Genomic DNA, 27,902 nt, shown 5'->3' with positions numbered 1-27,902 from the left:
CAGTGACGCTGAGAGCGGATGGGTCATTAACTGTGTCCCTTTAGCACATTCTGCATGAATGTGTTTGTGTTGTGAGTCGGTTCTGTAAGGCAGACTCAGCTCTATGTTATGGAAGCCATCCCTGACAGACTTTCTCTTTATTCCAGTAATAAGCAGATGGAAAGGATTCAACAAAAAGCATTGTTAAACCGAACCCTGGTGAGCCATTTCCCCTTTCACACTGTGGGACTGTCATATTGTCACAGGGATTGTGTTACACCATCCAAAACAATGGAGGGGATATTTTTTTATCTCACAATTTAAACAGTTGGTTTAAAATGTGTATTTTCATTCCTGAAAGGTTTGACTCGATTACGTGACTTTTTTCCATTATGGAAAGGATTCCAGAAGGTTTCCATGCTGCTGTAAAATATCCCTGAGCGTGTTCCTAAAAAAACTGTACCAGAAATGTTTGTGATAATTCAGAGTCAGATACATGATAAAATCCATCCATCCATCCATCCATCCATCCATCCGTCAAACCCGCAGCTCATGTATCAAAATAAAGCAGATATCAGAATCAAACTACATTAAACTGATGGGTTTAATGTGAACTAAAGACAAACATAAGTGATCATTTTAATCACCTCTGTTACTAAAGCAGCGAATCACAGGCTGCCGCTGCACTCAATCAGAGAACTGAGAAATAATAGTATCTGTGTCCTCATATTACTTTTCTGGGTACTGCAGTAAACTGCTACTCCATTTTATAGTATTTTTACATCAATGCTGAAGATAAATTGATGCTTTGTATAATTTACATTTTCAAAATTGTTAGATTAATAGGCCTTTATCATGGAGTTATATTCAGCTAACAATTCCAATGGATGGAGTGTATGTCAGCTTCAGAATGTTGTCATTTTGTTGGTTGTATCCTACACTGTTAGTCATCTCTAGAACTTTTTGTTCCTGTTGTGTTTTTTAAGGGAAGCATCCATGCAGTCAGTAAAAATGTCAGTGGTGTGCAAAATTATTTCATAATATATTTAGTTATATTTAGTGTTTTGAATAAATTCAAGCGTAAGCACGTAATCATTGACTGCAAAACCAGACAGCCTGTCTGATGTGAACACATTCATCCAACTGAAGTGATGGTTTTAGGAAGCTTTACTTACCAGGTGGCCCAGTGGACTGCAGTGGACCTGGTGTTGAGCGACATCTGGTTGTTGATGCTGAGTGAACTGGAGAGACTGAGAACTACATGGACCCTCATTGGACTGCGTACCTCTACTAAGGCCCAACAGTCCCTCTTGATTAATTGATACCCAGATATACATTTTATGGAACCCCTAAATATTTGTTTGGTTTGCCTCTCCTGACAGTTCACACATGTCTGTTGAAATTAGTGAAATTAAATTAAGGGATCTCCCTCCCCTCCTGTACCTCCTCAAATATTCACTAGTTCTATTTTTGGAACATGTCCCACTTGTGTCCTGCCCCTCATGAAAACCCATAGTTTAATTTAGATGTAATTTAAATTAAATAAATAAGACAGCAACCCATTGTCTGCAGTGACAGGTTAAGTTTTCATTTAAATTCCATCTTGCAAATAAAATAATGCAGACTTAAAGTCGGTATGTAACTTCAATTCTTAAAATTTTGAACGTAACAGTTCTCTTATTTTGTAAGGGTGTTCAGACGGAAGTTGCTTAAGCAATCCTGACGCGTGAAGACGTGATGACGTAATCAAAGATGGCGGCCCACTGTGGCAGGTCGTGAAATGTAAACCATACGTCCCAATGACAGTATTTACGATGTATTCGACTAGAGATTTGAACGTTTTTATGAGTAAAACCAAATGTGAAGTTTTTTAAGGACTTTTCAAACGTTCTGGTTTGATGTCGGGATTATTTTAAAGATGGTCGTCCCTCCTGCGGTCCTGTAACATCAGAATAGACATGACCGCCTGCTGTAGAGTGTTTCCTGCTACCTGGTCGCGGCTCGTCTGGAGACCCCCCCGGAGCCCCGGACGGAGGCCGCTGAGCCTGTTCTCCAGCCCGGGAGCCTCGACCTGGACCAAGGTGGTGTCCGACGCGGAGAAGCTGGTCGGGTACCCCACCTCCTTCATGAGCCTCCGCTGCCTGCTCAGCGACGAGCTCAGTAACGTCGCCATGCACGTCCGGAAGCTGGTCGGGACCCGACATCCGTTACTCAACACGGCGAGGTAAGACCGCTGAGTCAGCAGTAACAACACCGCTGAGTCAGCAGTAATGACACCGCTGCTGTGTGTGTTTACCGACACACATCTGGTCTTCAGGAAGACCTCGTGTAGTACCTTCATCTCCACCTGTATGTCTGAATGAGCTCACTGGAAAAAGTCTAAGGCTGTCAAGCTTTTTAACTCCACCCACTACCTGTCAATCAAGCGCCCAACCAATCATCTGCCAGAAGGAATCACGTGAAGAGCTCCTGAGAATTAAATAAACAGCTGTCACCACAAAAAATACTCTATTTTCTGTTTAGTGTCCATTGACATATAATGCAAACAAACTGTACACAAGAAAACAAAAGTTTTCTTGTGTACAGTTTTGGGGGACGTCTAGCCGGAAGTTGGGGCCGCTAGCCGAGTGAGCTCCGGTCTTCACATTTGTCCATGTCTCTCACTTACGGAGCCGTTTTGGCTTCGTCAAACGTAGCGGTTTACATTCTTTGATTGTGACGGAGCTCACGTTGTCATGTGGGGAACCCCGATGCTTCATTCACCAGGACCCAACTCACAAAGCCGGCGTCTAACCGGATGGCCGGACTGTAATGCCACTGCGGCCTTCGTCTTTACGTTCGTCCGTCCCACACACACGGAGCTGTTATGGCTTCGTCACACACAGAGGTTTGTTTTCTTGTGACGGAGAAGAAAACAAACCAAGTCTGATGTTATTGTTTTATCATGGAATTTCCACGGGTTCCCACTAGTTATATAATTCCACAAGTATGTACGTAAGAAACTATTGCTTCTTCTTCTTCTTCTTTAGGCTTTTCCCTTCAGGGGTCTCCACAGCCAATCAGTGTCCTCCATCTAACCCTGTCTTCTCATCCTCTCCTCTCACACCAACTACCTTCATGTCCTCTTTCACTACATCCATAAACCTCCTCTTTGGTCTTCCTCTAGGCCTCCTGCCTGGCAGTTCAGAACTCAGCATCCTTCTACCAATATATTCACTATCTCTCCTCTGGACATGTCCAAACCATCTCAGTCTGGCCTCTCTGACTTTATCTCCAGAACCTCTAACATGTGCTGTCCCTCTGATGGACTCATTCCTGATCCTATCCATCCTGGTCACTCCCAGAGAGAACCTCAGCATCTTCATCTCTGCTACCTCCAGCTCTGTCTCCTGTCTTTTCTTCAGTGACACTGTCTCTAGACCAAACAACATCGCTGGTCTCACCACAGTTTTGTACACCTTTCCTTTCATTTTAGCTGAAACTCTCCTATCACACATCACTTGCGATCAATATTTTCTCAGCAGCAGCCACCATCAGTCATTGGTGTCATTTATTGTATTCTGTTTGTGATTGCCTCAGTCGTGAATGAATCCCTGGTCTTTACTGTGTATACAGCACACACCCTGTTGTCTGTGGCTCCTCAGGTACATTTTGTGGTTCCTCTTACACAATAAAACCCAGAGTGCTCAGAGAGTGGAGGGTAAATCTCCAGCAGTTACACCTGGAAGGATTGGTAGAGGTTTACCTTGTTTTGCTGGAGGTGCTTCGCTTAGTTCTGAATTTATAAACCAGAATGATAAAAAGTGTTCATTCTTATTGATCAATAAACTGGTTACAAAGAGTTTCTGAGATCATGTCATAGAAGGTTTTTCTAATGCAACAGGTTTCCTTACACCTTATGTGCAGAGATTTCTCTAGATTACCTGAATCATTTAATGATATTATGGGTTTTAGATTTTAAAATCATTAAATTCTTTGCTATTTTGTGTTTAGAACATGATACTATTTATTTCTACGTGAAGTGGTGAATTTTTTTCTGTCTTCACGAGTAAATGACTGTTGTGGAAACCCATTTTATACTCGATCATGTTGCTATCATTAATTATTTGTGAGGAACATCCAGACCTGCACTTTGCTCTTTTGTTGCTCTGTGATAGTTTTAGGTCTGGTCTGTCAGTAATGAGCCTCTTTACCTGTGCAAGGATCCAACCAGGTTTTTTTGCATAGTTCCTACCTGCTTCAGTTCCAACTTGTTTAAGATGTACTATGGGCAACAAATTCAGAATAAGCATGTATTTGCAAAAATAGTCAAGTGTGTATATTACATTTATCGTCTATATACTGTATTAAAGTATGGGTTTAAGGGCTTGGAAGAACTTTTCTCTTACAGTGGTCCAGTCTTTGTCTCTCGGTTCTGTTATATTGTTGGAAATCACCAGAACAATCCTCAGGGTTGAATCAGTATTACATTCTGTCGTTGTGATACTAATCATAAACCATTGTTCACTTAGCGTTGATTTGCATGCTGCCGGTAGAGTGGTGAAGCAGAAGTGATTTGGCAGTTAGGATAGAAGCTTTTCTGTTCTGTCGATGGATTGAAAACATTCAAAGACTGGAAGCAGTTTGATCCCTGCTGAATGGACCAGCTGTATTCGGCCAGCTGCTTACTGGTTCGTTTTGTGGTTGTTGTTTTTTCAGTTCTTAGACTGTCCTGATAGAAACTCAATGGATTACTCTGGAATTCATCACAAATATGTGATTAATGGACAAATTAGTTGCAGTCACAGAAAGCTATTAAAGGGACCCTGGAGGAAGGAAAATATCTGCCTCACAAAATATTTGCAAAACTGATCTCTTTCAAGTACAACTCCATTTTCAAAACAGTAAACGTATAAAATTCAAATAAAAACAGCTTGTTTACGAATCATTGAACCCTAAATGTAAATGATAATGGCAAAAACATATTTAAATGTTGCCTTTGTCATACATTACATTTCATAGTGAGCCAGATATTTCAGTGGGTTTAGAGTTAGGACTGCAGTCAGTCCAGTTTAGCAACCAGACTTTTACTACAGAGTTATGCTGTCATAAAAGGTGCACAGTGTATTCATTGTCTTGTCCCGCTCCAGAACCTCCAAGTATTACCTCCAAGAGGACTGTAATTTCATCTTCGCTGTATGTCGTGCATATATGGTACATTTGACAATAAAGTTGACTATTACTATGATTATGAATGAGCTCAGGAATACTTCCTGACGCTATTTCAATGCTTCCATGATGTCACTACAGAATCCTGACTGGTTTTAATGCAGTGATGTACGAGGGCCTGAACAGGATGTCTAGTCTGAAGTGTTGTCTTTCTGCTGTTTCCACGTGGGTCTGGGTTTTAACGTTTTGACCTTTCTATTTTGGAGACTGGGTTGTATCTGAAATGTAGAAGGTTCACTAGCCAGCACTCTCATTCTTATTCCCCTACATAGTTTGTTGTGCTATTACTCCTTGTTAGTCAAAGATATGTTTTAGAACCATTGATCACATCAACAGCGAGCGCCTTCCATGAGACAAAACAGGGACCCACTCTGGATTGGCTCCAGAGCTCTAAAACTCTAAAAATACACCTCTTAAAATGGGATGAAATATCTGTACAACATACTGCTATGATTGTTATGTGGTTGTAAATGAGACCGAACTCTGATCCAAACTAGAGTCTGCTCACCCAGTGCTGTTGGGTCAGTCAGGAGCATTTACACACCGAATCTGATCTTCATTGAATTACGCTTTACTTTCTCAGTTCAGTGCTCGTGTGTGTTGTTGTTCTACCTCACTAACATCATGTGGGTCATGAATCCTGTTTGTGTTCTCTGACATGAATATCTGAATAAGGAAACTTACACATATGCAACAACTGCAGACAGTTTACTGTCATCTTGTTGTTGGTTAGAAGTCTTGGCCTGATGAGATGTTCCCAGACTGAAGAGTAACCCTAACAGGCATATATATTTGTATATATTTGTATTTGCACCAATTTTGATGCAACTGCGAGTCTGTAAGCGTGTAGTACTGTTGGAAGAGCAGGAAGAGGTCACACCTTTCAAATATTTTCACTTTCAGAGGAGTGCCCTTAGGTGTCTAATGTTCTTCCAAAGAAATTAGGAAGTTCAAGAACCAAAAGATAAAGAGTCCTCAAACTCAATCTGCCATGCAGACAAGTGTGTTGGAAACAGGAGCCCAAGGGTGTAATAACCTATACACCTAAATCTGATATGACAATCCATTTGGGTGTTATAGCGGGGGGCGGGGGTGGAGGAGCAGACCTCTTGACAGTCTGACTCCTCACTGTCAGCTTGGGTTGGCTGGTTCGTATTTCCCACTGTGTCTCAGCCTTAGACGTGCAGAAGATAAAAATATCCACAATAGCAGACAGACCCTCGTGGAGTTGGGTTTCAGTTTTTCCTTTCATTCTCAAAAAACTGCAGCTCAGCTAACTTTTACCCCAAAGTCTGGAATTACAACAAGAAGACTGTGGCCCAGGAGAGGAAACCTTACTGGCTTTAAGGAAAGTCCTTGAGAGTTTGACTTAGACTAGGATTCAAATGTTTTTTTGTCTTGTTATCAAAAGTTTGATCTTTAAAACCTTGATTAATAATTGATGAGGATTATCCTGCGTAAATTTGGAAGTGAGAAAATGCCTAGAGATATTCGGCTTTGTTATTTCTTAAAACAGTCTCAGCTCATTAAAATGTCTCAGATTCACGTTAGCACCAAACATTCTGATCACGCTGCACAATGAAAAAGAAGCCTTATTGTTTTAAACAATCATCCATAGGACAATGTGTGTGAGATTGACCGAAACCGCCTTTTGAGGTTTGTCAAGAAACATTTGCACATTTTTATTTAAATCATTGATTTACCACAAATAATTTACATGTGTCTCGTACCAGACCTGTGGTGCCACACACGTTTACACCAGTGGTTTCACTGGTTGCTGGTTGCACCAGCATCAGAGGAGGATGTCTGGCCAGAAACACATGGATGTAAGCAATACCTTCATGAAAAATGCTTATAAGACAGAGGATGCGTTCACCCAACCGAACACACACACAACCGGTTTTAGTGAGCATCACTGCATACAAACACACCAGTGCTGGTTTCCCGTTTTAACGTCAGCTGGTCGGCTGCTTCACAACTCTGTGGGTGTTTGCTTCATCAGGTTTGAGTGACAGCAGCCTCCAATAGACACCCCCACATGTGTCAGCAGATGTTACCCCAAAGTAACTCACTATTGATTGGTGCATTCAAGCACAGGATGTCAGGCCTTTTCTACCGAAGCTGCCCATTTTCACACCAGTAAGAAGAACATGGAGAAAAACTATTATTACTATTATTGTTATCATTATTGATGAAACTTTGTGTTGCAAACCTTCACTCTTGTTGAGAAACCATTACTTGATCTTTGCAAAGTTTAATCACAGCAAGAGAGAAACTGGAATAGTTGGTGATCGTCTAAACACATCATGATTATTATTTATATTATTATAAATCATCTTCTGTGTGCAGTAAAGATGAATGCTTGGCTTGACAGGAAAGCACAGCTACATCGGGTGCATCCATTCATTCCTTGGGCAGAGCAGACAGAGGATCAATGTGCCACTACACATTTGTGATCATACATTTGCATCCATTAACACCAGCCGCTGCACTGGACGGATCAAATCCCCAAATTTGTGCATAGCGAGTGCGGATCAAAAGATGTGTTGACCCGTCCACCACCCTTTAACACGACAGCCGGCCGTTTCTCCTTCTGTGTAGCCCTCGCCGTCTCTTTCTCCACATCATGTGTGCCCAACCCCTTCGTGATTGATTGATGTATCCTGGTGTGGATAGTGACATAAATATTAATCATCTGCCACCCTCAGGCCACTGGCTTACCCCGGACTCCCCAGCTTCATAATTCCAGCTCTCCAGCCGGTGACGGATGCCTCCTCGTTTCTCCCTGCGCCAGGCTAAACCCGATTACCAGTCAAAATTTAGAGTGACCATAAATAAATCTCATGAGCCGTGATGAGAGAAGTCAGCTATATTTTACGTTTTATTCAGGGAAGCAGTGTGAGGCGCGTTTTTTCTTTTTCTTTTCAGGATTTGAACGCTGAATATATTTCCTCCATCATCTTTTCTCTGTGCCCTCCCTCTCTTCACGCTTTATCTCTCACATCCACTCTGACTCGTGCTCCTCCACCTCCCCCTGTGGTGCAGGGGTGGGTCAGAGAGGGTGGGGGTGGAGAGGCCTGCGTCTGGGCATCGAGCGGAGGGGGGCGTGGCGGCCTGTCTGCCTCGGAGCCCCTAACGAGAGCTTGATTCATGGCGCGAGGGGCTCCCATAGGGACGGGATTAGAGGTGCTGCGTCTAACCGCTCCCCAGAGAGGGTAAAAAGATATTTAATCTACCCACCACACAGGCAGCCGCCGCTGGGGGCTCGTGGGTGTGTGTGTGCATTGCTCAGTGTCAGGTTGTTACCGCCACCTCCCCCAAAAACCAAAAGAAACATAAAGTCCTGCAGAGAAAAATCAATCAATTGTATTTTTTTCATTTATAATGCGCCGTAAAAACGTCTTTAAATGTATTAAATTAATGATAACAGTTTGTCTGGTGTCATTGTGTGTCAGTTGATGTTTTGATTCAACAGGATGGAAACGTTTTGACACAAATCAGAGTCGACTTAGAAAAGATCAAATAGCATCAACCCAATGTGGAGGATGAACGCTGTTTAAGTACAGTAACTACAAAATGGTTGAAATGGATCTGTGCTTTAATTTTAAATGTTCCTTATTGTGCAAAAATGGTAATGGAAGCTGAATTCCTACACCACGCAAACACTCACACCTGCGGTCAATTTGGAACGGCCCATCAACCTGAAGCGCATGTTTCTGAAGGTGGGAGGAAGCTGGAGAACCCGGAGAGAACCCACAGACACAGGGAGAACAAGCAAACTCCACACAGAGTGGGACTCGAACCCAGAACCAACTTGCTGAGTGGCAAAAGTGCTACCCATCATGATATAATCAATATTTTTACACTTACCAAGGGTCATCTGACTAGTTCTAATGATGGGACCACGCTGGATTGTCCCTCACCTCTAGACTGTCTATCATTTAGCTTTCATGTTTACCTTCAAGCTAAGCAACAAGTCAGTGAACATAACGGAGTGTTTAGCATCGATGTTGGTGAGATGAGGTGGTGGTAACCAATTCAGGGTGAATAGGTTATATAGGATCTGCAGCCCTACAGGGTCAACTGTAGGCCAGACCCAAGTCTGGATAACAACAGAAGGTTGCAGCATGAAGAGCATCCAGCATAAAAAACTTTGCCAAATAAATATGAGTGTTTATCTAAAAGATGGAAACCCATTTTGGAGACCCCTAACGGGTCAAGAAGGGTAGTCTTTTTACAATGTCCAGGGTGTTGCTGGATGTCAAAAGGGGTATCTCTGTTTTTGTGAAAGCGTGACCAGTAGTGTCTTTTTAAAGTTGTGTGGTTTATTATTTCAGTAATTCAGATTCATAATATTTATAACAAACCATGAGTTTTGTAAACGGTGACTATCAAGACCGTCTTTACGACTACACGGACTGAAGTTTTTCTGGTGTTCTCTTGCAGAGGTTTTGTCTACGACAGCAAGAGCAGCCTCCAGATGAGGGGGCTGGTCGTTCTGCTCATGTCCAAAGCTGCGGGGCCGAGCCCGGCGGCGTCCCACCTGACGGCTCAAGACATGGTCAGCGGCATCTACCCGAGGTAAACGGCCTGTGGCTGCTGACTCTGGCTGGGGGGTTGAAGTTATCTCACAGTGGTTTGGGTAGGTTTTGTGTGTGTGTGCACTGTAGCTTTGCTGTATGGATGTTTGTCACACCCTGACATCTGTTACACATCCTGAGTAGTCCTTATTGTGTGACCTAACCACTCTAGATGATGCAAGCATCATCAAAACGATGCATCAATGAATGCAGGAGATTCCTTAAAGACTGACGAGTTGTGAAAAATGTCATCAGTTGTAATTGCTTCTGAGGAAATGAGGGAGCTAATTGACAAAATATTCTATAAAACACATTCTGCCCTTTAGGATTTTCAGTCACATGGCATTGTCTGAAGAGTTATGGCCGTGTCATCCCACAGCTAGTTCCCCTCAAGTAAAGTCTTTGACGCGATACATTAAAACCAAGCTGCTAATTAAAATCCACAGCTATTAGTTTGACAGTCTTTCTGCCTTCCATTTTCATTCTCAGTATTTCCTGCTTGGGAGGAAACCGTGGGCAGTAAACATGTGTAACATTGCACTGTAGAGCCATAAATGTGCATGGCAAGCAGACCAAGAAAGGTGATGCCACTTTTGTCTCTTTTACATGGCTACCGAAGGATAAATAGTGAAATAAAATCTTTTCCTCAGGCAATTCTATCTTGTCCTCTGTGGTTATCGTCTGTATCGTTTCCTGTAAATGTAGCACCACATCATCCTGCAAACGTGACTCCATGTGTGAATAAAGCCACAGTTACAAGATGCCATATTTTTTTATTTTATTTGGATATACTGTAGTCATCAGGTTTCATTTGATGCATGTTCGCTGCCACTTCTTACAGTAACACCACCCTGACAGTATTTTCTCTAATGGGGCGTTCTGAATAGGGTTTATGTACATTTTCCAGGTTTTACCTAGAATGCTCGCATCTTAGTCTGCCGGTCTGATTGAGATGTGAATTACTTTAAATATATATATATTATACTTCTCTTATACATTGAGTAGACATTAGTGATGTGCAGAGGAATCCTGGTGACCCATAACATCTTTAGTTCATCTTTAGTCCACTCATTCAAAGAAATGCCAATCGATGTTGGCAGCAAATCATTTCAATTTAATGTTATACATAATTACTTCACTAATTTTTAATTATCAAAAACTATTTTGGCACCCAGCTTTAATTAAGAGGTTGGAGTAGAGCATGAAGTGTTATTGTAGCATAAAATAAAGAATTTACAGCATCTTCTATGACATTTCTGCGAAATGCAGCAGTCTAGAGCTTGTAGCATTTGGAACATCTAGATCTTCTCCTTTGGTCGTGTCCCGTTAGAGGTCTCCACAGCGTGTCGTCCTTCTCCATGTCAGACTATCTTCTTCATCCCCTCTAACACCAGCTGTCCTCACGTCCTCCTCACTACATCCATCCACCTTCTCTCTGGTCTTCCTCTGGTCCTCTTTCCTGGTAGCTCCATCCTCATCATCCATTCACCAACACCCTCACCATCTCTCCTCTGGACGGGTCCAAACCATCAGAGTCTCCAGAACATCTCACCTTGTTCCTCTGAGGAACTCAGTTCTGATCCAACCTGGTCGCTCCTAGAGAACCTCACAATCCATCACACACACACACACACACACACACACACACACACACACACACACACACACACACACACACACACACACACACACACACACACACACACACACACACACACACACACACACACACACACACACACACACACACCTGATGTCACAACCTGCTGCTGCTATCGCTGGGACACTGGGGGCCCACAACCCAACAATTCCTGCATTCCTGCGTAATGGATTGTCTAAACACACACACACACACACACACACACACACACGCACACACACACACACAGCATGATCACCTCGTTTGCACTATCTTGTTCTCCCCCCCTGCATTCCCCCCCACCTCACCCGTGCTCATTAGCACCTCCTTGATGGAGGAGATGGAATGATTGAGGGAGTCGGGGGGGTGGGAGGGGGGGGGGCTGATTGAAACCTCTGGGGGACGGTCTCCTCCCTCCTGACAGGCAGCATTTGTAAAGCATTTCCTACTCTGCTGTCTGACACTGATGATTCACCTCAGCTCCAGATGGATGGATGGATGAGTAGATGGACGGATGAATAGATAGATGGATGGGTGATAGATGGATTAATAGATATTGACCGATTTAGAGATTGACGTATGTAAGGACATTAATGTAGATAAACAAATAGTGAGATATCTAGCGATAGATGGATGGATAGAGAAATGGATTTATAGATATTTATATAATTTATAGAATGTGTGTGACAAATGCGCGCCGTCCCGCTGAACCCCCCCCCCCACACACACACACACACACACACACATCACACACAGGACGCCTCAGAGGCACGAGGCTGTTTGATGCTGAGGCTGACTGCAGAGGGAGGAAAATGGAACAGAACAGTTAGGACAAGGGGCGTGGTGGGGGGGCGTTACACCTCAGCACGATGGCATCGGTTGCTATGCAACTGGGCACCAAAGCTATTTATACACTGTCCCCCTGGTCCCCCCTTTTCCTCCCCAGCACCACTGCCACCGATCAGGAGGGCTGGATTGGTGGCTTTGGGATGCGTGTGCACCGTCTGACTGATTGTGTTGTTGTTCCGTGTGCAACGAATGAAATATAATTCCATGACAAAATACTTTACACAATGTGTCGGTGTTGTGTGTTGTGATAATGTGTACAACATTCAGCTGAAGGGGATAACATTGTCTACCGTCAAAGATTTTTTATTGAAGAAACAAACATATTTTTTCTGTGTAACTGTAATGTTTGTAACTTGAATAAGTAATAAATTAAGGAGTAGGGATATTTATTTTACATTACACTGAGTTACATTTAGTTACATTTATTAGTCACATCTGGCCCTTTGAGGACAGCCGTGATGCTGATGTGGCCCTCAGTGAAAAAGACTTTGACCCCCCTGATTTACAGCCAGCAGTGAAAATATTTTTAAAAAAATATGTTAAATACCTTTTAATTTGATTGATTTAGCAAAACTAGATGCTCATGATTTTTTTTTTTTTTTTCAAAAAACCGCATTGAACTAAAATTCATTTTGATCATTGTCAAAGTGAATTTTGATTCACTTTTACATTAAAATTCTGTGCTGTTTGTTCCTTCTGGATTGGTTGATTGTTGGTAGGATTACATGAAAACAGTGGACAGATTGTCTTGAATGCAGTGGTTTGATAGGAGCAGGAAGTCATTCCAGTCTGGTGCTGATTGAGAGCGTCCATCACATGAGATACAACATTTACGACCGATGAACACATGAACGCTTCTCTTTAACTTTTTAAACTTGCAGTATCTGCTTTACCTTGATATATTGTCGTATTTAAGCCCATCCAGGAGTTGACTGTTGTTTTGACGGTGTCGTTGTCAGGTGGTTTTGATGGTTCTGAATCAGACTGAATAAAACAGATAATGTTATTTTTATGACCTGAATTCATCCGCGGCTCCTTCCCCCCCCCTATTGTTGTGACAATGAGTTCTCCTCTTGAAACCGGTGGAGTGTATCCATCACTCTGAGCCTGCCAGTCCTTTAATTTCCTTTCATTTAAAACCCTGAACTTGTAAACTCTCATCCGGACACGACTGTGTTTTTGCTGCGTGTCAGCGAGCAGAGAAACCAACCAGACAATGGGTGTGATTGAGAAGAGAATTAAATGACATTATTGAATTTTAATCACATCTTTTCCACACCGACAGTGAACATGGCAATTACTGGGCTGCTAGACATGTGTGTGAGTGTATGCTGGAGTGTGTGTGTGTATAGGAAGGGGTCGGAGCGCGAGGCGTCTGGCTCATCAGGTTCTCACAGCGGATGAAAGAAGGTCGTAAGTGGCTATCAACGCACCCAACCCTGTCTGGATGGATCCCTCCTGTCGCAGCGCGGCGGGCTCCTTCCATATGGAGAGGGGCTCTAATTATCCCCCACCAATGGCTGAATCAACATTTGATTATATCCTCCCTAAGGCTGCTCTGAAAGCCTCTATGCAAATACCACTTTATGTCTTTTCTCTAATAATCAGGAATAGCTGTTATTTGCTAATGATAAGTTTAATTTCTTTTTTTCCAACACTGGCCCCGATGCGCTGTGGAGAATGTCTGATGTGTTTGCCAGTTCATGTCGACTTAGAAGGATTTTTAACCAAATTGTAGTCATGGACAAACCTGCTGTAATTGTGAGGTACGCTGTAAGAACAGTCTCACACACACACACACACACACACACACACACACACACACACACTACTCCACAATCTGAACTTCACAGTTGTGTTGACTTCATCGGTGTTTTTCTCTTTTTGCTGAAAGTATGAAATTGCAGCCCACAAATCCTTTGCTCTGCATGATTTATTTATGGTCTGTGAACGTTACAGCATTTCAAACTTCATGATTTTAAGATCATGAAGAGTTGCTCGAACTCTGTTCTTGGTTTCTATTTCCCAGCCAGAGGAATTTGGCAGAAATCACAGAGCTGATCCACACGGCGTTCCTGGTGCATCGTGGGATAGTCAACCTGAAAGAGTGGACGGTGTCGGACGGCCCGCTGAAGGACATGCAGTTTGGAAATAAGATGGCCGTCCTGAGTGGAGACTTCCTGTTAGCCAGCGCTTGTACGGGATTGGCCCAGCTGGATAACACCAAGGTACGTTGTCTGAGCAGCGTTTGAAATGTCACACCTCACTTCAACTCCCAGAAGGCTTTGCAGCTTTGTTGGTGCTCATCCCCATCCTCATCTTTTCTCCTGTTACCTCCATAGTCAATATCTCACACCTGTGATGATTAGATATTCTCATTGATCATGAACTTTATTGATTCTTTGTGTTTTCTTATGTTATTGTGTAGCAGAGTCCCTCATTTAGTGGAACAGCTTTATTATCCGCTGAATCCTCATGTTTGTATCGTATCTGAATCAGCGATCTGATGTTTTTACAGTGCGCTGCACTTCTCACAGATCTGCTTTCATTCAGAGTCCAGCTCATTCACCCCCAGTCTGGGGATCACCAGCCAAAAACTGGATCGTTCCAGTGGACAATGATGTGATAAAAGTTAGCCTAATTCAAGACCTGTGGATTACCAGACGCATGTCAGATTTATTCAGTTGCCTCCATCAGTTTCTGCAGATCAACACGAAGAGTTTAGACCAGAGTCCAAAAGGGCATGATGAATCAAACTATCCACATAGAGAGGACAAAGACCAATGATTAATTGGCCCAGATACAGGATGTTTATGGAGGTCAGTCAATAAAAAAAACAACTCATACAATATATTTAAATATTATGAAAAATGTCACATGTTCCACAGTTACAGCAGGGCACCACAGCGCCACTAGTGGTCACTTGGAACATTGTTTTCACAAGTAGCTGTTAGGGTTGGTTTTTGTTTTAGTCCTGCACGGACTGACCAGAAGAAGACTTTAGGGGTTGATAGGAATAGATTCTGTCCCTGGGACCATCACTTTTCATTTCATAACCAACTTTCACAAAACTTTTCACTCACATCATTCAGGACCTGAGGTGGCACCTTTGGCGTTTCTGTTTTTAGCGTTTCCATGGATTCACGTTGGATTGAGGATCATCCTGCTTGTTAGTTTTATTCCCAGAGCAAGTCTACAATACTATTCAATATTTTTAATAAAGCCGACTACACACAACAACTAAGCGCTAAATTAGTGCCTTTTTCTGTTTGGAACTTTTGTCATATCTTTTTGTTTCCATGGTAACGGGTTGAACTTGGGCTCATTCTGTGAGTGGGATTTGTCTGCAGGGCATAACAGAAAAACTGCTCAATATTTTTTGCTTGACCTTCTGTAGAGATCTCCAACACCCTGGGGTGCTGCCTTGTGCCATTTTAAGAACTTTAATCACTTATATGTGGAGAAATAAACCTGTTTTGCAAGTATTTGCATATTATTATTATATAATGTATACACACAGTATATACAACGTATATATTGTTGTAACTGACAGGGAGCACAGAATAATTCTACATTGACATAAAAACTTTTCCAGACTATAAAAGCATCTCCTGTAGTGTCGATTAATTAATTATGGCGTTGGCTTTTATTTCTCATTGTGGTACTTTAATGAGGATAATCTGGCCAAATACTGGTAAAGACCTCTCTTAGGAGGCGTCAGCTGTTCGTCCTTCAATCGTTATCGATTATTGATGACCTGTTCTGTGTCTCCTGTGACGTGCAGCCTTCATGTGAACTAGATGTGTGTTCTTTGGTTGAGCAGGCCTGTAGGATTCCGTCTGGACGTTTGCTCCGCTCAGCCTCCTACATGTGATGGCTTTGCTCAGGAGACACACTAGACATGAACACCACGGGAATCTCAATCTCAGATTGGGGCCGTGTATGGCGGTGGTCGTGTAAGTGCACCACAGATCATATCTGCTAAATAGACTGGTAACCCCGCGCTGACAGATGCTGTCACCACGGCACTCTGTCAGAATGCGGTTCCCTGAGTGGATCAAAATAACCTCCCCCCTCTACCCCACCCCCACCACACCAGTGCCATCAGCAGGACAGGGTCTTATCATCTTCCCTGATGTTTCATATTCAGCACACTCACTTCGGATTTATGTCTGCTCCATGGCAGCCAAGAGACACCCTCCTAAAATATGGTGTAAGCGGTCACCATGGTGCTTGTTATGTGTGTGAAGGATATCAGGAGGAATAAGTAACCAACGTTTACTCTGTAAACACCAGATAATGCTAAAGGTTTGGTGTTTCCTTTACAGGGATAATTGACTTTCATTAGGATTTGTCGCTGCATCAGTTCGATGAGAGATAATTGTCACTGTGTGGTTAAGCTACAAATTACAGTAATGGTATTTATATTGTTGTTTCCCTTGAAGACGGCAAAAACAACTGTGAGAATGAAGTGAAGGCAGATCCGCTGATGAGCCGAGTTAATGATGATTTAATCACGTTCATTGTGCGTTCACACTGAGCCAGTCAGCCTCCGTCGGGTCGGAGTTGTGGAGCATCTGTTCGTTGTCAAGGTGAGAACAATGACCGTCAAACTAAAGTACTGCTCAGCAATGCTCCAGGCTGTGTGTGTGTGTGTGTGTGTGTGTGTGTGTGTGTGTGTGTGTGTGTGTGTGTGTGTGTGTGTGTGTGTGTGTGTGTCGACCCCCAAACAGTCCTCCGTTCTGTTTATGAGGAGTGTGATTGTCATCCGACGCAACCACAGGAAACGTCTGCGAAGTGGAAGTTTGTAAGGGTAATAAGGAGATGGATACCCGATCTGCAGCATCACTCGTGTTTGAAAAGGTTAGCAAAACAAAAGGAAACAAGGGCAAGCCACAGTGTGCACCAACACACACTCAGCTGTGTGTTTGTGAAGCCGTTCACCACTGGTTGCTGGACACGAGGGGAATTGGATTAGTGCACATGATTGGAGTCCGTCGCGTTGAGCTGGAGTTACAGGAACGGGATTTGTTTGAGCCAAACTGTTGGGTTGAGGCTTTCTAGGATTTTGAGAGTTCATGTGGTTTGAATTGAACTTAATCATATTATGTCACAAGAAAACTATGGTCTGTAGATGTAATTTCATCTCAACATACATTAAATTCTTGTTAATGAGGATCTTTAAGCAAATCAAGAATGGCACGAACACCCACGGAAAAGTTTTTGGAAACATTAGTTTGTCTTTTTCATGAAGTGCCGTTTTCTTGTTTTCCACTTGGAATCTCAATACGGCTAAAAGGTTGCATAAAACATTCTGAACACAGGAGAACTAAACCCTTCCATAAACCCACAGCCGACAGGAAACGGAAGAGGTCGTCCTTTATGGTGGCAGTTCTGTGAGGAAAAACAAAATAAACCAATAAAGTTAATTAGAATTGCATGAAAACCAATCAGGCACAAGCATATTTCATGTGAGACTTCAGACTGTATTCTTTCATAGGCAGCTACACACACCAGGACATCCTGCAGGTTTCCTCCACATCCAGACGACCAGTCGTCCAGAAACGAGCAGTCTGGAGGGTTTTCTTCACCTCTGACCTGCTGATAAGAAAACAACCAAACCTCCGTGTCCAGTTCCTTGTTTTGTATCTTCCAGTTGCATAACGTATTCTCTATGAGCTGAGTCCACCCCTACCTCCTATTCTTAGAGTTTCCATGACAACGTAGCAAAAAGCTAACCTGAACGTGTGCGGTCATGGCTGTGGCCGTTCCAATTCAGCGTCAGCCTCCGCGTCGACCTGCTGAAGTTAACTTGTGACTGGTTTCCATTCAGAATGACGCCAGCGAAGATGTTCACTTCATAATATTTATTATTACTGTATTTTATAAATTATTTTCTTAAAGAAAACACGTCTGCTAAAGTTTGTGACTTAATATTTTGCGCGTCAAAGTTACATTTTTGATTGTAAACCATGAGAGAAATGAAAGCCGGTGAGGGTCGAGTCCCATCAGCTGTATCCCATGATGCAACTGGAACGCATCTTTCATTAGCATCCTTCCAAAGCTTTTTTTTCTTTTGCTATTTGTTTCCCAGCAGAGTAAAAAAACAAAAGAAAACGTTTCCACTGACTGACATCATGGTGCGTAAACTGAACCTCATGTGTAAAACTTAAAACCAACCTGATTTGGCTCCTCAGGCTGGAAAAAAGAAGGCAAACAAACAGATTTCTGCAGCTTTAAACTCAGTCGCCCTCGGGCCGGTGTCATAAAGGCTGCGAGTGACTTCCTGTCCACCCGTTAAAACCTGGTGAGGGTTTGCTTCACACACAGCCTTCTCAGATGAGAACTTCCTGCAGCTTCCCAAGTTATTCTGCCTCAAACCAGCCTCTTTTTTTTTGAAGGCCGTGAGCACGAAGGGGATCGTGTGTCGTGGCCTTGAGAGGAAACCTATGCAGCTACTTGTAGAAACTGTAAAGTAATCTCACCGTGGAGCTCTGGTTTCTCCCTCCTCGCAGACTTTGTCGGCAAAACACGATCTGGCTGGATTTGGGAATGGAGTAAGGGGGAGGCAGCGGGAGAGCTTATCTGATACTTTCCAAAAAAAGCCCCCCCCCCACTTGGCTCCCACTTCCATGGGCAGGCAGAGACACCACATCTGGTAATACTGTAGGCGCGTTGTCCTTCCAGGTTTGTGGACGCAGCTCGGGTTTCCTCAATATTTTCCCCGGGTGGATTGGGTTACCCAGAGGATGCTGCGTGGCTGACGGGGCGGCCGGCGTCTCCAGACTGTTTTGATGAACCCAGGATGTCTGGGAGGAGCTGAAGGAGCTCCGAATTTAACCCGATTCATCCAGACTGTCCAGTCCTGTCCACATTGTTCTGTGTGGTTATGAATGAAAGACAAAGATCAGCTTCACTCATTCATTCCATCCAGACTTTGAACAGCAGCCTCTCTCCTGATGGCCGATGAAGAACAGCAGCAGTTCTGTGGGACATAAAGTAGACATGCATGCCCCCTATAAGAGGAAACGAGCAACTACAAGCTCAGACCTGACCAACAGACCTCCATTGTTAACAATGATCTGTAGCTCTTCTACAGTTTTCATTGACTTTTGCTGGAAATATTCAAATCTTCACTGCTTCTGGTAAAGAAAATCAGTGTTGTATCATCCAGGTGTCCTCATGTTGTCACAAAACTCAATGGAAAGTTGATTTTTTTTTTAAATCTGTGGCTCTAAAAAGAAACACAAAGAGTTGACGTCACCCCCCCGGTAACTTGTGAACTCTACTGCTGTCTGGATGCGGATTTCATCTTGAAGCTTGAGCTGCACTGCAGCCATCAGACAGAACAGACCCCATGTGACAGTCAGTCATTTTTATTGTCCAGTGTACCATATACACACGACATACAGCACAGGTGATTTACAGTCCTCTGACCCGCGCTAAACAGGCAGTACAACAGGCAGTACAACAGGCAGTTCAGCACAAAGTATGAGACGAAACACAAAGACGAACACGTGAGGTGTGTGTTAATTGTGTGTTAGGTGTGTGTGTTTAAGTGGGGTCAGCAGCAGCTCCCCCATCACCTGATCACCAGCGGCTGACCTCACCTGCTGTCTGACCCCCGTCTCACCTGTGGTTTCTTCACCGACCAGCTGCTCGCATGAGAGCTGAGCTGCGCTTCAATCAGGGCAAATAGTGGTTTTTAATTACAAATGTGACGGATGAACTGAGTCCCCCGTCTGATTAACCTCATTTACATGTGCTTTTTAAAGTGAAATCTGCACTGTTAGCCAGAGTGGATTATAATGAGGGTGTAGATTATCAGTTTACTGCTTTAACACGTGAACAGGACCGCTAACAGCTGACGGACGTGTTCGTGCACATCACACCTTTAACCTTTGTTCCTTTAACAGAAACAGGTGGTGTGTTCAGGTCACACCTCCATGACCTGGTGAAGCCTAAAGGGAATGTAATCCAGATCTTTTGTTTGTTCTTACATATTTTGCAGGTTGTTGAGCTGATCTCCAGCGCCATCGGTGACGTGGTTCAAGGACTCTACTATGAGAACTGTCACGCTGCTGAGGTAGAGCTGCACCTTCTCTCTGCAGGATGAACAGTTTGGATGGAATGACTGGGAAAAATATACCAGATTTGATTTGAATACTGTGGAGCAAAATGAGTACTGGGACTTAAAGGAAAAGAAGTTAAAGGCAAACAATTTCAGAATAAAAGTACTTCAGTACACATTACCTACAAAATAAAGGAGGTGCAACTTTTATACACGCTAAACTTAGAAATGCTGAAGATTTGGAAAAGATTTATTTAAAGAAAACACTGAGATTCTGAAAATCCATTCAGCCGATCAGCTTCAGAAGACAACAGACTCATGGCTTTGAACAGAGAGCTTTATTTAATCTGTTCATATCTGTAAACTTACCAAACAAAATAACACAAATGTAGAGGTTTAGTGTGTCTTCCTCCTTTCCCAGATAACAGAAGAGCTTGTGGAAAACGCGGCGCTACATTGCTGATATATGCTGACTCATGAAATCACAAACCAAGGAAGCAATTTTGTGCTCTTTTTGAAGTATTAAGTTTTGCAATTGAAGCAGGAAGAGCTGAAGCCTGCTGTGGTTTCAGGGCGTGTTTGTTTGCGTGACAGGGAGCCGGCGCCACCGATGACGTCGACATGGTGACGTGGGAGGAGCAGATGTTCCTGTCCCATGGAGCACTGCTGGCCAAGAGCTGCCAAGCTGCGATGGAGCTGGCCAAACACGACCAAGAAGCCCAAAGACTGGCGTACAAGTACGGCAAGCACCTGTCGCTCGGTCACAAGGTGGGTGGAGTCTGAGCATCGCACGCACCAAAGTCCAATCAGCTTCTGACCATCAATGAAACAGTCATGTTTCACATAAGAATTCTCTCCACCCGTGTTTCTACTTGCTGATCCCACTGTGTAAAAGTGTGTGTCAGGGTACTGTTGAGATTCAAAGCCAGGTCTGAAACAGACTCCAAAATTCACGATCCGAGCATCATTCAAGGTAAAACACCTTATTATAACACCTGACAACGCTCTCTGCCGCAGCCAGTGGTGCCCTGTTGTGCACACACTCGTGTCTCATCCTTGATTATAATAAATACACTTTTATTCTTAAATTTGACAAGTCTGCACTGATTGGATCATCTTTGTTGCCCCTCAGGGGCAATTTGGATTGCACACATCATAAAATAAATAAGGCATAATAGGATTATAACATACTTAAGATCTAATCAAATAAGAGTGTAATGAGCTGTAAAAGTCCTGCGGCTTGTTTAGAACCAGCTGAGGGAACAAATGACCCCGACCCTGAGCGTGGAAACAGAACGGCCTGTTCCCTGTGAGCGGCTCCTGGACGCTCGGGCTCCAGGTCGTTCTGGTGGGGGCCAGACATCCTTTTTTTATCAACCGAGTTGAGTTGGTCAGCTGAACAGAACAGGGCTTTTCTGTTTGGGTTGACCCTGACGGATCCACAGGAGACAACATGAACCGGTTTAACATCACACTAGAAGCATTATTAGTCATGGCGTCACCATAGTGGGATTTGTGAATCTGTGTAACAGAGGTGTTTGTCCTTGGAGTGCCCTCTAGTTCTGATCTAAGCTGCATGTGTCAAACTCGAGGCCCAGGGGCCAAATGTGGCCCTCCACATCATTTTATGTGGCCCGCGAAAGCATAAAAGGTCAGAGTGTCTAAAAATAAATACTGTATTTTCCGCACTATAAGGCGCACCTAAAAGCCTAAAATGTTCTCATAATCCCGTAGTGCGCCTTATAATCCGGTGCGTCTTATATATGGATTAATATTCATATTAATATTGGTTAAAAACATGATCGCTGAAAAAAAGGCGGCAGTCTGGCCGCCAGTCATGCCGCACTCCGCCACCAGGGGGCCCCCTCACAAGGCACTCGGGCCCACGCCCCCTAACAACGGTAGTCAAGGGGCGTCACCGAAGTCCCGGCTCTGACTGAGCTGCTCTCAGACGGTAGAGCAGACTGTAGGAGCACCGGTGATTACGTAGAGAAACATGAGGAACTTTTAACAATTCTATGAATAAAGTCTGACTGACTGACTGATCTCAGTATTTACTAACTGGCGTCAGAAATAACCCACTTTAAACTGAATTGGTCTAAAAACCCCATTGTGATTTCATCTGGAATCTAGTGACGGTCCATTCTATTAGTCTGTGGAAACACACGGAGAAACTGGACTAAAGGTGAATAAAGACCCTCAGAGATGAACTTACAGCCTTTCTGAAATATAAAGAGCAGTCACTGCTAGACAAAGGTGTCTGGTGTGCTGCATTGATTTACAAATGTAGCTGATAGCTCTGGGGGGGCGGAGGGGCGCATTCAGGTTGTGTATTCTGTCTGCAGCGACGTGCGGGTGAGATTCACGGCGGTGAGACACCGACGTTACAGTCAGTTCTAGGAGTAAAACAGCATCACGTTTGACAGTAAATTATCAGCCTGACATTAAAAACTAGTTAAAAATTGTTTAGGACACAAAGCAGCAAATAGCTGCACCTCACCTCCGACTGGACTACCGATCGATCGAAACAATATTTAATTAATAAACGAAGACGAACGTCGGAGCTTAAATATCTGCTTCGAACTTCAGATCAGGAAATAATCCGCTCTGTTGGCACTGACTGCACTCGTAATGAATTTAACCAGTTTTTAATGTCAGGTTTTTTAATATGAGTCTTGACTTCTTTCTAAGATGGCAAAGTGATCAAGTGATCAGGTTTCCTTGATGAGGCTCAGAATGGATTATTGACATAACAACAGGGGCCATTCAGAGGTAGTCAGGAAGTCATGAATACAATCATGACTGTCTGAGCAGCGCGGCTCCATCTAGTGGACGGATTGCGCAACTACAGCCGCTGCAGTTTATCAAATACATTTTATTTATTTTTATTGTGTGCGCATTATAATTCGGTGTCCCTTATATATGAAATAAATTATAAAACAAACAAATTATTGAGGGTGCGCCTTATAGTCCAGTGCGCCTTATAGTGCGGAAAATACTGTAGGTCAAAAGTGTGCTTTGACCAAAACTACATTTCCCACAATGCAGTCATTCAGCCCATTTAACTCTGAAAAAAACATGCTGAACAAAGTTAACGTCCTAACTTGTGTCTGATGTTATTTTTCTTTATTGATTGATAGTTTGATCCTTGATTGATGGAGTTCTGTGGGTTTAATAACCTGACAAATGAAAAGGATTTATGTTAGAACAGAGAAACAAACAAACATGTTTTTTCTGTCTAACTGTAATGTTTGGAACTAGAATCAGTCAGAAATTCAGTTATTTAACATTAAGGAGTAGTTACATTTAGTTACATTACATTTAGTTACATTACATTTAGTTACATTAGTTACATTTATTAGTTACATCTGACCCTTTGAGGACAGCCGTGATGCTGATGTGACCGTCGGTGAAATGGGTTTGACACCTCTGCTCTAACCCATCCAGAACTAACAGAACTAACTTGAGGTGCTATTCTCACAGCAGAGACAAATATTTTAGACTGGGAACAATAAAGATAGGCGCGGTTAATGACGGTAGGTTTGATTCAGGTGAAGCTTGTGGGTCAGTGCTGTCGGCACGTCCTCCTGCTGAGACTCCCTCCTGCTTCTGTCTGCAGACCTGAGCCTCCACAGCGAGTCTCAGCATCAGGCTACCTGTGTTTTATTACAACCTCCATCATCCTACTCATTAACGGGGTCACTCAGAGTCCAGGCTCGTATTTTACCACCTGATTGACATCCTGCTCCTTTTCTCCGTAGCTGAACTCTGACCTGCATCCGTTCATGAGGGGCAGCATGGGGGAGACGGTGTCGTTCAGTTTGAGGGCGGCCCCCGTGTTTCTCCACCGTCAGATGATCGGTGAGGAGAGGTGGCATCAGCAGCTGGAGCAGGTACCGATGATGACAGAGAACATCTGTTTTAAGTGAAGCTGGACCTCATTTTAAACACGTTTAGGCCTTGTGTCATGAGGGATGACATTTATTTTGTGTTGTAATGAAGCTTAAATGAAGTATTTTGACTTGAGGAGTTCAGATGATCTCTCTTCAGAGCATCGCTCCATCAAATAGTTCTTCACCATAATGACGAAGCATCCTCGGAAACTTCTAATGTCATTTTTAATGCTAGTAATTATTTTTCTCTTCTCTGCAAGGCGAAAGGACAGAGAGACCGACTGGATTACTCAAAGGTGAGCCCAGTGGGGGACGTGTTCGAGCTGTGAAGCTAAACTAACCGTTACGTGTTATTTAGTCAGATTTGGTCACGTTGGGTTTCATGTCGGTGCGTTTACACGCTAACAGACTGAGAAGTCATCTCAGAGACGTCACAGGGAAACGGGACGTCTCTTCTCTCATATTCAAAGTTGAGAAATCCGCTTCCCAAAGTCAACGTGTGAGAGAAGAGGGGTGCAAGAAGAGACTGGTGCGACAGAGGAAGGGGGTCTGACGGTGTTGGGGGGGGTTATCTGGTCCCGTCTGAAACCAGAGCAGGTCGGATTGGTTACCGGGGCCTATTTGTGGAGGAGACACTGAGGCTCTGAGGCGGTGGCGTTGTGAGAGAATCTCCTTCAGCAGAGCGAGAGGAGATGAGGGGACGTGTGGAGGAACGCTGCGAGCCGGATAAAACACACACACACACACACACACACACACACACACACACACACACACACACACACACACACACACACAACATTTTATTTGGTTCATCCCAAACAGAAAATATTCCAGATAGAGAAGAGCAAGAATGAGTTTTCTTTTTAAACCTCTAAGGTGTTAAAATGATAAGGTTTTAGATTTATTTTCACTATTTACTACTATTTTTGGCAATAAAGAAACGAAAAAGCAAATAAATACATAAATAAATGCAGTTATCTGTACAGATGTACACATTACCTGTACAAACCATGTACTCTAAACATGATTGATCGATTGGGTTCTCCTAAATCCATCACAAAGAAATAAACCAATTTAGAACTCCTGCAGTGAATTTAATATGAAGGTTTAGAATAATGTGAACGTATTTGTGCATTTACACATATTAATGTGTTCATCATGATAATTGATGTGTTTTAGTCGACACATGGAGCCACATGTGACTTCAGTCACCTGCTGTACGTGTCTATTCTCAGGTAAAAAAGATTCAAAGAAATAATTCAGCTGATCTAACATTTTTATCTAATATCCCATAATGTGATGATATGCAGTCGTGAGGATTTGAAGGATTTATTAAATGAATGCAGGACAAACGTGGTTACAGATGAGGTGGTGTGAAGTGAAGCAGAGGAGTTTATTCTGGGGGGGGGGGGCAGCCGGGGAGACGCTGAGTTCGACACCTGCACTTCTTTTTCAGAGAGCGAAGGCCTGGGGGGCTTTTCTGCCCTGAATTCATGAGCTAAAAACGCCCTCAGCGAAAACACGTCCCAACACATCAGCAGTCAAAAGACGCCCAAAATCACCCAGCATGCATTTCAGCTGTTGGGTTTGGCTGATTTAGCATTGTGTAAATGATTCCACTGTCGCACCGAGGTTCTTTGGAACGTACAAAATGCTAAATGGAACCATTTAGTGAGCAAGGAATTAAAACTCTCCACACTTTTCACCTTTACCAGAGAAAGAACCCCGTACTTCCTGTTTACCTTTATAATGAACCATGTACTTCCTGTTTACCTTCATAATGAACCATGTACTTCCTGTTCACCTTTATAATGAACCGTGTACTTCCTGTTTACCTTTATAATGAACCGTGTACTTCCTGTTCACCTTTATAATGAACCGTGTACTTCCTGTTTACCTTTATAATGAACCGTGTACTTCCTGTTTACCTTTATAATGAACCGTGTACCTCCTGTTCACCTTTATAATGAACCGTGTACTTCCTGTTCACCTTTAGGGGACAATAACTTTTTCCACCTCACAGCTGTTGGTTGTATTCACACACAAATGTGAGGCTGACGTGACCAAACTATTCTGTGTTTTCATCTCTTGACAGCTTTTGGCGGCGGTGAAGTCGGAGAAAGGCGTGAGCTCTGCTGTGGACTTATGCTGTTACCATAGCAACAAGGCTCTGGAGGCCCTCCGGGCGTTCCCTCCCTCTGAGGCTCGATCCGCCTTGGAGAACATCGCCTCGGCCGTCACCATCTTTTGACCTGGACTCACACACACTCACACACACACACACACACACACACACACACACACACTCCTAAACGCCACAGGTCTTTAGGAGTTTAGTTTGTTTAGGTGTTTATTTCATTAAAAGGAAATTAAAACACGTTCCTTCAGCATCATATCGTTTTTTGGCGTTGGCTCTGATGCATCGTGTTCCTCAGTTCCGTGAGGAAAACATTACGCCGAGCTGCGTTTTAAAACCTGGCACACGGTTTCCTGCTTATCAGCAGAGACAGAACATTTAAGCTGTTTTGAGGAATCGTTATTGTGGCCTGGAAAATGTGGCGTGAACAGAAAACGTTGCACTGAGCGGCACTTACGCTAACAAAATTTTACATTCTGGGACCACTGGGGTTCACCCTGATCATCACCGCGTAAATCCTAGCTGCTGGATGTCTTGGGTGTTTTCCAAACTGACGAGCAGCTCCAAACACTCTGGCGTGTCGTGTGCTATCAGGCGTGTTCCGCTCCGATAAGCACGGCTGCAAAACATTTGATGATGTTTGGCGTGATGTTCTCCCCACGATGGGGAAACTGCTGGAATCGGGGGTAATGTCGTCTGCGCTGCCTGATCGTGTCTGTGGATCCAAGTCGACCCCAGGGGTGGGGAAAGGTCACGCCGCCCCTCCCTTTGGCCCAGCCAGCCAGCGTATTGAAGCTGCGCCGAGCAGTAATTATTAATGAAGAGACCTGAGCAAATGGACAGGAAATGCAGAGTTATTGATCGGGCCGGCTGCCCTGCTCCGAGCTGCACAGGCTGGCGCCAGCCGGGGGGCCTGTGGTTTCCCAGGCTGCTGTAAGCAGAGGGGGGGACAGCCAAGGTGTGAAACCAGGCCACCGCTGGCAGCTGTCTGTCACACACACACACACACACACACACACACTCACGGTCCACCACTGAAGGACACGGCAGGATGAGAGAGGAGGAGGACTGGAACATCTCTACACGACTCAGCGTGTTGCTTTTAGTATAAAGGACCAACGGGCTGAACTCTGAACATTTGGGGGTAATAATAAGGTAGTAGTAGCTTTGAGGCCACATGAGCAGGTAGCAGCGTAAATTATAGTATCTAGAGCCATTTTATTTTATATCTTATTTTATTCTTGATTCCAGGACCATAAAAACCTAGAATGGGGATTCCGTTGGTATCATTATTAGTTTGATAGTCATTCTATCAGACATATTCTTGTTCCAGTGTACAAGCCAGGCAGAGAATGTTGTTAGCATTAAAAACACGTATGGAAATATTTAAAATAAAAGATTAATGTATTTATGAATACGAAAGAATTATTTAAGGGTTACCAGAGTGGTTTTAGAAAAAGAATTGATTTTGATCCGGATTTTAGTTTAGACGGTTTTGAGGCTGATGTCAGTAGTGAGGAGACAGGAGATGAGCTGTGGAGAG

At 43.5% G+C, this 27,902-nt stretch overlaps 1 protein-coding gene and 1 long non-coding RNA gene across 3 annotated transcripts; one reads left to right on the top strand and one right to left on the bottom strand.

The window, feature by feature from the left end:
* The first annotated feature begins 1,740 nt into the window (after positions 1-1,740).
* Positions 1,741-27,902, top strand: pdss2 (prenyl (decaprenyl) diphosphate synthase, subunit 2). Its single transcript, XM_068338984.1, has 8 exons — positions 1,741-2,203; positions 9,634-9,768; positions 14,285-14,483; positions 20,267-20,341; positions 20,921-21,094; positions 24,088-24,219; positions 24,480-24,515; positions 26,318-27,902. Exons 1-8 carry the CDS (start codon positions 1,938-1,940, stop codon positions 26,471-26,473), a joined length of 1,173 nt encoding a protein of 390 aa, XP_068195085.1. The 5' UTR covers positions 1,741-1,937; the 3' UTR covers positions 26,474-27,902.
* On the bottom strand, positions 16,710-19,228 carry LOC137611425 (uncharacterized). Of its 2 annotated transcripts, none has more exons than XR_011038625.1 (3): positions 18,741-19,228; positions 17,770-17,856; positions 16,710-17,649 (listed from the first exon to the last, which is right to left on the bottom strand). It is a non-coding gene; the product is annotated as an uncharacterized lncRNA (long non-coding RNA). The 2 variants fall into 2 exon arrangements; XR_011038624.1 differs by having other exon boundaries at positions 17,770-17,853.

The sequence above is a fragment of the Antennarius striatus genome, chromosome 17, assembly GCF_040054535.1.
Source record: "Antennarius striatus isolate MH-2024 chromosome 17, ASM4005453v1, whole genome shotgun sequence".
NCBI lineage: Eukaryota > Metazoa > Chordata > Actinopteri > Lophiiformes > Antennariidae > Antennarius > Antennarius striatus.
Note: the sequence above shows the minus strand (reverse complement) of the source record. Positions and strands in the feature narration are given on the sequence as shown.